The 9,319-nt window shown below is 56.2% G+C and overlaps 1 protein-coding gene across 1 annotated transcript; it reads left to right on the top strand.

Annotated features, from left to right (window-relative positions):
- The first annotated feature begins 5,577 nt into the window (after positions 1-5,577).
- Positions 5,578-6,216, top strand: LOC118646567 (serine/arginine repetitive matrix protein 1-like). The gene has a single exon (XM_036289713.1). The coding sequence runs from the start codon at positions 5,578-5,580 to the stop codon at positions 6,214-6,216; it is 639 nt and encodes a 212-aa protein (XP_036145606.1).
- Positions 6,217-9,319: the final 3,103 nt, after the last annotated feature.

The raw sequence follows: 9,319 nt of genomic DNA, 5'->3' as shown, positions 1-9,319 counted from the left end.
GCCGATGGCCGATGCGCACCGCCCAGTGCCCCCCCCCTCCTACACTCACGCTCAAGGCCTTAACACGGAGCTCTGTCTCAGTGATGGCGCATCTGTAACGCAATTCTGTTCTGTGCTTCTTAACGCGCGATAATCACGTGTAGAGTCTGCGCGCATCAGTAATTCGTAACGCAATTGTTTTAACCGTATTCTTGACCGATTACTAACTGTCCAAGCGTATCTCAGTGTAACGTCTTACTGCGGGAGAGTGGTCAGATTCTCAAGATTTGATCGATTATTTGAAGGATGGCTGATGGAAGTAGGCAGAATTATGAACAAAGATATAATAGAATAGGATATGGGAAGATATTTTCTTCGTTTTTGTTCGCACAACTTGTGTTCTCTGTGGCTACGAGCCGTCTGTAGTAAAAAAATACATTCTCGAGAGACATTATAGAGTCTGTGACAATTCGTCACTAAGTCCCGGGCCGACCATCCGCCCCACCACGGGACTCGGCGTCTACGGACGCCCCTCCCGAAAGTCTAGTATCCCCCGTCGGGAACCGATCCCACCACGCGGCTGGGAGCGCGTGGGGATCGCCCCGACGGGTATAAAAGCCGTGCTCGATCGGGATCGAGCACCAGTCCCGTCCTGTCGACTGAGTAGGTCTCCGGACCACTCTGACGCCCGGTTCTCGCCGGCATTCGACTATCCTTGTGTCCGCCGACGGAGCAGGCCACCTGGCCGTTCTGCCGCCCGGTTCTTGCCGGCATTCGGCTATCCTCATTGTGCCAACAGAGCCGGCCACCTGGCCGTTCTGCCGCCTGGTTCTCGCCGGCATTTGGCCATCCTTGTATCCGCCGACGGAGCAGGCCACCTGGCCGTTCCGCCGCCCGGTTCTTGCCGGCATTCGGCTCTCCTTGTATCCGCCGACGGAGCAGGCCACCTGGCCGTTCTGCTGCCCGGTTCTTGCCGGCATTCGGCCATCCCTAGCATCCTCCACGGGGCCGGTTTCGTGGCCGCCCTGCCCGCCCGGTTCTTGCCGGCGACCACGGTTCGCGACCGCGTTCAAGGTGCTGCGCACTAGCGCGCTCCCGTCCGAGCCGACGACATTAGGTTAAGCTGTATATACACGCATAGAATAAGTAGCCTAAGGACTATGTAAGATAGAATAAGAATTACAATAAAAGACTGTTAATCTGAGATCGGTATACGCAAGTTGGTTTCTCCCCTTCTCCCGAATCCTGGAATCCGGCGAGCCTGTCCGAGGCGATCGGGAAAGGTGAACCGTTACATGGCGCCCGAACAGGGACCTGACTAGTGGGAACCCAGCTTGCGTAAAAACCGAATGAGTTCTTGGATCAATACCCTTTCCAAAGAGCAGGCATTACAGCTTGCCCAGCAGCACGGAATTGACGCCGCCGCTCCATTGGACGCTCTTCGAAGACGGCTCCGCCAGTTTCACACCGCATATCCCGGCATTCTCCAGACTCCGGACATACCAGCAATTTTCATCGAGCCAGCCGACGACAACATGCCCCACCAGCCAGAACCAATACCAGGGAGCCATACAATGGAGCCAGAGAGGGGCGCCCTCCAGGAGCCTCTACGGACGACACCCGGACCGGTGGAAAGAATCAAACTAATCAATCAGATCCGGAAGTGGGGGCATCACTTCGACGGGAACGATCCACTCTCCTTCCTTGAGCGAACCGAGGAATTAAGAGTGAGCTACGGCCTGGAGGGAGAACACCTCCTCCTCGGACTACCGGAATTGTTAAGAGGCGACGCGCTCCTCTGGCACCGAAACAACGCCGGCCAATGGAACACCTGGGAGGAGTTCTCCGAGAGCGTGCGACAAGCATTCCTGCCTCCAGGTTATCAGCGCCGAATGAAGCTAGAGATCCAAGGTCGCCACCAGCGCAGGGGTGAAACGTTCCAGGCCTATGCCACAGCACTGACCACCATGATGCGCCGAGCCGGGGGGTACTCCGAGCGGGACCGGGTCGAGCAGATTTATGAAAACATGGATCCCGACTACCAGCTGTTCGTCCCGCTAACCGGACAGACCACCCTGCTCGAGTTAAGCTCTCAGGCCGCTCGATATGAAGAGATCGAGCAACGCCGGAAGACCCGCTCGCCCGAAGCTAGGCCCGTCTCAAAGGCCACTGCCGCCGTTACGACCTATAGCCGAGATGACTGCTGCTGGCGCTGCAAACAGCGTGGACATACCCGACAGGATTGTAAACGGCCACCGAAGAAGTTCTGTTCCCGCTGCGGGAAGGATGGAGTCCTAACTCGCGACTGCCACCCGCCGGGAAACGCCCAGCGGGCCGGCGACGTGGCGGTCGTCACCGAGCCCGCGACCGAATAACTTATAATCCGCGGCCACACCTACCTGTCCGTATTGGCGGCCACTCTCTGTTGGCGCTCGTGGACTTGGGATCCGAGCTGTCTTATGTCAGCGACGAGACGGCCAGGCTGTTCCCCCGTCAACGTGTCGCCACGGGGCCAATGGAAGGGTACGCACACCTCGCCGATGGAACCCAAGTAGCCGTCTTGGGGATACTCCACCTGTCGCTACGCCTGCAGGGACGCACGTACCGACACCGGTTTGCCATTCTACCACGGCTAGGCAGCCAAGTTTTAATCGGGGTGGACCTATGGCGAAAGCTACGCTTAACCCTCCGACCCCCTCCGCTCGGTCCCGGCAGCAAGCGCACAACTATTGGGGCACTCAGCCGGCAAACTCCACGAGAGGCAGCCCGGCTCCAGGCGTTCCTCGCGGCGGAACTTCCCAAGTTCGAGCAGATCCGGGGAACCACGTCTCACGCGGAACACCGCATCCGCCTCAAGCCCGGACCGCCCATCAAACAGCGATACCGGCCACGAAATCCGGCTATGCAGGCCGTCATCGACCGAGAGGTCGACAAAATGCTGGCCGAGGGAGTAATCGAACCCTCGCGCAGTCCGTGGAGCTCACCCGTGGTCCTGGTCAAAAAGAAGGACGGGGCACACCGGTTCTGCATTGATTTTCGCCGCCTGAACGAAGTCTCGGAGAAGGACGCATACCCCCTCCCGCACATCACCGCCACACTAGACAAGCTCCGGGGGGCGACCTATCTCTCTACGCTGGACCTGAAGAGCGGGTACTGGCAGGTCCCGTTGGCGCGAGCCAGCCGCCCGGCCACGGCATTTACGGTACCTGGACGAGGACTCTACCAGTTCACCGTTATGCCGTTCGGACTCCACTCCGCCCCGGCCACGTTTCAGAGACTGCTCGACTCTGTCCTGGGGCCGGACCTCGAGCCCCATGTGCTAGTTTACCTCGACGACATCATAGTGGCAAGCAACACCTTCGAGGATCACCTCCGACACCTGGCGGAAGTCTTCCGACGCCTCCGGGCGGCTCGACTCCGGCTGAACCCGGACAAGTGCCATTTCTGCCGCAACAGCCTACGCTACCTGGGGCACGTCGTGGACCGGCAGGGCGTTCACACCGACCCGGAAAAGGTCAGCGCCATCACCAAGTGGCCCGCACCCACCACCCTCCGGAAGGTGCGCCAGTTCTTGGGCATGGCGTCCTGGTATCGGCGGTTTATACCCGACTTCGCCACCCAGGCGGCACCGCTGACCGCCCTTACCAGGAAGCACGCCCGATGGTCCTGGGGAGACGCCGAGGAGGATGCGTTTAGGCGCCTGAAGACCGCCCTCACGTCGGCCCCAGTATTGGCCTGTCCGGATTTCGCCAGGCCTTTCCTCCTGCAGACCGACGCCAGCACCCACGGGCTGGGCGCCGTACTAACACAGGACCACGGCCAGGGGGAGAGGGTTATTGCCTACGCCAGCCGAACCCTAAATAAAGCGGAGGCGAATTACAGCGCTACGGAGCTGGAATGCCTGGCGGTGGTCTGGGGGATCCGCCGGATGCGCGACTACCTCGAGGGGTATCGATTTACGGTGCTTACCGACCATCAAGCACTAAAATGGCTGCAGCAGATGGAGGCTTCCACCGGCCGACTGGGGCGATGGCTCTTCGAGTTACAACAGCACGACTTCGAAATCCGATATCGGCGGGGAAGCCAGAATCACGTGGCCGATGCCCTCTCCCGGGCGCCACAAGTGGGGGCCATCCACCGGCCGGGCTGTCCGTGGCACGCGCGGATGAAACGCCGGGTCACCGACCACCCCGAGGAATTTCCCGACTACGCGCTCCGCGATGACCGCCTGTACCGCCACCTGTTGCACGACCTAAACTTCTCCGAAACACCGGCCGAAGACCAGTGGAAGGAGTGCCTGCCGCGAGAACGACGACAGGAGGTATTAAGGCGGCTCCACGACGAGCCCACCGTGGGACACTTGGGAGTGGCAAAAACCATCGCCCGGGTGGCTCGGCTATATTATTGGCCCGGGATGTTCCGCGACATCGCCCGCTACGTTCGGCAGTGCTCCACCTGCCAGGCACACAAAGTCCGCCAGCAGAAACCGGCCGGCCATCTGCACGCCACCCCAGTAAACGCACCATGGCAGCAGGTGTCGATAGACCTAGTGGGTCCGCTGCCCCGGTCCGGGCGCGGCCACACCTGGCTTCTGACGGCTCAGGACCGATTCAGCAAATGGATCGAGCTGGTGCCCCTCCGCCAAGCCACAGCGACCGCCGTGACTCGCGAGGTCACCCGAAGGATTGTCTACCGCCATGGGTGCCCCCAGCGCGTCATCTCCGATAACGGCACGCAGTTTACCTCGCGACCCTTCCGACGGCTCCTCGCGGACCTCGGGATTGAGCACCGAACTTCCCCGGTGTATGCACCGCACTGCAACCCCGTGGAGCGGGCCAACCGGACCATAAAAACAATGGTGTCGCAGTACGTCGGAGACCGCCACCGCGACTGGGACCAGCACATCGAGGCCCTGCAATTTGCGCTAAACACGGCGACGCATGCGGCCACCGGATACTCGCCCGCCTTCCTCGTGCATGGTCGAGAATTGGCGCGGCCCCACCCCGAGGACCGCCGACAGCCGGAGGAGCTGCGCCCGGAGGACAGACACCGGGCTCTGCGGGACGCCTACGAAGTGGCCGGGGTGCACCTCGCCCGAGCATACCAGGCGCAAGAACACCATTATAACCTGCGACGGCGCGAGTGGCGACCGAGAATCGGGGAAAAAGTCTGGAAACGCGACCGACCGCTGTCCAACCGGGAAAACGCGTTTAACGCCAAGCTGGCGCCAAAGTTCCGTGGCCCAATGGAGGTACGACGCATCCACAGTCCCGTGGTGGTGGACCTGAAGGATGCCCAGGGAAGGTGGCACCGCCACATACACGTCCAGGACCTCAAGCCGGACCAACGGGAGGACACCGGCGAAACCAAGGGAGAGACCGACACCGACGCCGACTCAGACAAAGAAGAAACACCGGCCGACGAGTGAGAGAATCACCCCCGTGGAAAATCCCGAACAAACCCACTCGGTTAATACCGAACGAACCCGGGACACACGCAAACTCACCTTAACGATTACCCCCACGCCGCGTCACTCCCACCCCATGCCGACCCACTATATAAGAGCGGCCCGCGCCCTCATTTGCATCGCTTTCCGAAATGGGAGACCGCAAAGAGCGCGAACGAGAGCTCTTCGGGAGCCCCATCTCGAGCTCGAGCGACGACGAAAGGGACGAGGGCACGGCGTGGAAGAGGCGGCCGAAGGAGCCCACACCGCCACCACCACCACCTAGGGAGCGGAGGGTGCCTCGTCGGGGGACCTCCATCCAGCGGTCCGACGCCGACCAACGGAGAAAAGCGAGTTTCCTCGCTCAACTCCCCCCACCACCACCCAGGGGACGCCGGACTCGGAGGAGGCCCCCCGAGGGGTACGCCGTCAAGGCTCCCCCCGCGCCCCGCCCCACCACCGCCCGCGCCACCTCACGCCGCGCCGCCCAGGCCGCTCGCGGCCGTTACGCCGCGACTAATCGCGCCACCGCCGGCGCCACCGACCGCGCCACCCATTGCGGCGCCCCCGGCGCTACCGACCGCGCCGCCGATCGCGTCGCCTCCGACGCCGCCCACCACGCCGCCACCAGCACCGGCGCACCACGGCTACCGCACGGTCCGGCCCGCACCGCCCCTCCCGAACGGAACCAGCCCGGCACCGCCGGCGGGGTACACCCCCCCGGTGCGCGTGGCCTTACCGAACGGGAGGGTGGTGGCGGTGCCATTCCACGCCGCCGTGGTACGCCGTAAGTACCGGGTGACTGACACCGGCGATCGATGGATCATCCGCTTCGATCGCCGGGGTCAGCCCCGGGCAATCCGGCCGTTGCCACCCGCGCCCACCCCCCCCTAAAAAGGGGGGGGGGTGATGTGACAATTCGTCACTAAGTCCCGGGCCGACCATCCGCCCCACCACGGGACTCGGCGTCTACGGACGCCCCTCCCGAAAGTCTAGTATCCCCCGTCGGGAACCGATCCCACCACGCGGCTGGGAGCGCGTGGGGATCGCCCCGACGGGTATAAAAGCCGTGCTCGATCGGGATCGAGCACCAGTCCCGTCCTGTCGACTGAGTAGGTCTCCGGACCACTCTGACGCCCGGTTCTCGCCGGCATTCGACTATCCTTGTGTCCGCCGACGGAGCAGGCCACCTGGCCGTTCTGCCGCCCGGTTCTTGCCGGCATTCGGCTATCCTCATTGTGCCAACAGAGCCGGCCACCTGGCCGTTCTGCCGCCTGGTTCTCGCCGGCATTTGGCCATCCTTGTATCCGCCGACGGAGCAGGCCACCTGGCCGTTCCGCCGCCCGGTTCTTGCCGGCATTCGGCTCTCCTTGTATCCGCCGACGGAGCAGGCCACCTGGCCGTTCTGCTGCCCGGTTCTTGCCGGCATTCGTGGCCGCCCTGCCCGCCCGGTTCTTGCCGGCGACCACGGTTCGCGATCGCGTTCAAGGTGCTGCGCACTAGCGCGCTCCCGTCCGAGCCGACGACATTAGGTTAAGCTGTATATACACGCATAGAATAAGTAGCCTAAGGACTATGTAAGATAGAATAAGAATTACAATAAAAGACTGTTAATCTGAGATCGGTATACGCAAGTTGGTTTCTCCCCTTCTCCCGAATCCTGGAATCCGGCGAGCCTGTCCGAGGCGATCGGGAAAGGTGAACCGTTACAAGTCAAACATTCCGGACAATATTTCAATTATACGTATCAGAAAAAATTAAACATACTCGGGGGTTTAAAATTAGTTTATCAGGCAGAAGGGCGGGGTGCGGGGCGCGAGGGGTATTTGGAGGCGCGGAGGATGACGTCACGCGGAAGCGGGGGAAGAAACGAACCGCATTAGGGTCCGTTTAGGGAGGGAGGGGGAAGAGACCGCAATAAAACCCTGCCCTAGATACTTGTCAACAAGGTATCTCATTAGGAAGCGACCCTAAACAAATGTCGATATGAAATCTTTATAAGAAAGTGGCATCGATTAACACTAGATTTTTTTTTAATTTTTTAACCAATGAAAAGCATGCATTGCGAAACATGTTACAACATGTTGGTCAAATTTTGTCGAAAACCATATAACATACTTTTATGTCCCCATGTTTTAAATCGGCGCCAAAGCTAATGCCGCTCGTAAATAAGCTTGTCACGATAATTGCTGACGCATTCTTTTTAAAATTACGAGGCTATTTGTAAATAGTATGAGTATATGGTAAGTGTTTTATCCCTTTGCGCCCCACTATTATTGACACATGTGGAAGCGACATACAATATAAAAAAGTTCTAACAACGCCACCGCATCAGTCGTTTGTTACAAAACGGACAACGAAGCTCTTCCCGGGCAACGTTACCGCTCAGTCGATCGGTTAAAGATAGATTTCAAAGTTTCTTGAAAAAACGTACGAGATGAACTACTACGTTCCGATCCAACCAAACGAAGCGTGCGATAAACCGTAAGTATTTATAATTAAAAAATTTTTTCCATATTTATTTTCTATATTTATTTTCTATTATTCTATAACTCGCTATATTCTTTTTACAGAACATTATCGCAGCCGCGTTATACTCCTCGTATCCTAGGAAGGAGATATGCTTTGACTGCCACGGCATACAAGTATTTGGATATCGGGATCAGCGTGGGGCCTATATCCTATGTGGAAATACTGCTTGGCGACAACAAAGGCAACCAGATAATTTTGTCACACGCAACATGGAAAACGTTTATGGAGCAACGCACGGATATTGACCGATTTGTGCAATCAACTGTGTCTTCAAGAATTTTGGTTTGCAATCTGGTTATAGAACTTGTAAAAATACGCGATGAAAATATTGTAAAGTTGATGTTGCGCGATAATTATATGTACATAAAACCGTAAACCTTACTGTTCTTATACGAACTTGAAAATTGTGTCGACTATTTATGACATTTATGTCATCAAATGCATCAAAATACGTACGACGCGAGTGATAAATATAAACAGTTTATCACTATTTTACGTCAAAATCATATCACTAATAAAAACGATGCTATAAAATTATTGCGTAAGAAATATGATAAAACTTTTCTTGTAGAGCGCGAACTAATTGCTTACGCTTTGGATAATATTGTATATGATACTTTATATAAATGTATGTAAATAAATGTGTGAAAAAGAAGAATCGCATTACTTTTAGAATTATATTTTCCTACTTATCGTTCTAAGTTAAATAAACGAGATGAGAAAAAAAAGGAATATAAGCGGATAAAAGGAAGTAAATAATGGACAACGTATATATTTGTTTACTTTTTATTTTTATTGTTAGACCACAAATTATATAATTTGAATACATTTTGTAAAGCACAATTGTTTACATGATTCTGACAACGTAGGGTATGTGTAATATCCAACTTGTTTAGAGATTCAATGCCTTTGTAATGCGCTTCGATATTTTCGACATAGATCTTCTGTCTCGCCTCGTCCAAGAGCAAATCCCGCAGCCATTCACGCTTCTCATGTCCTTTGACGTACACGACAATTTCATTATTATCAGTCGTCGTTGTTGTTGTACCCGTCACCGCTTTTGTAATTAAACTCTTAGCCGTGTGGTATGGGATCATTCCAGCCTCCCAAGATATTCCATGATGATTCTGAATCAGCCACATTGCCTAATTTCTCTCTGCCTTGGTCAAATTATACTATGGTTCAGGACTTTCAAAAATATAGTAAGACAGTTCGAATCCATCTTTGAGAGGCAAATTCTTTCACGACAAAACTTCTTCCAACGAGAAAACCTTGTAGATCTACAAACGTTGGTAGAGACATGACTGTTATTATTGAGCAGACTGCGGTAAACTTCGGTGTGTTGTAAATTTTTATATCATC

This window comes from Monomorium pharaonis, chromosome 7, assembly GCF_013373865.1.
Source record: "Monomorium pharaonis isolate MP-MQ-018 chromosome 7, ASM1337386v2, whole genome shotgun sequence".
NCBI lineage: Eukaryota > Metazoa > Arthropoda > Insecta > Hymenoptera > Formicidae > Monomorium > Monomorium pharaonis.
The sequence above is the reverse complement of the archived record's forward strand: the minus strand, read 5'-3'. Positions and strand labels throughout refer to the sequence as shown.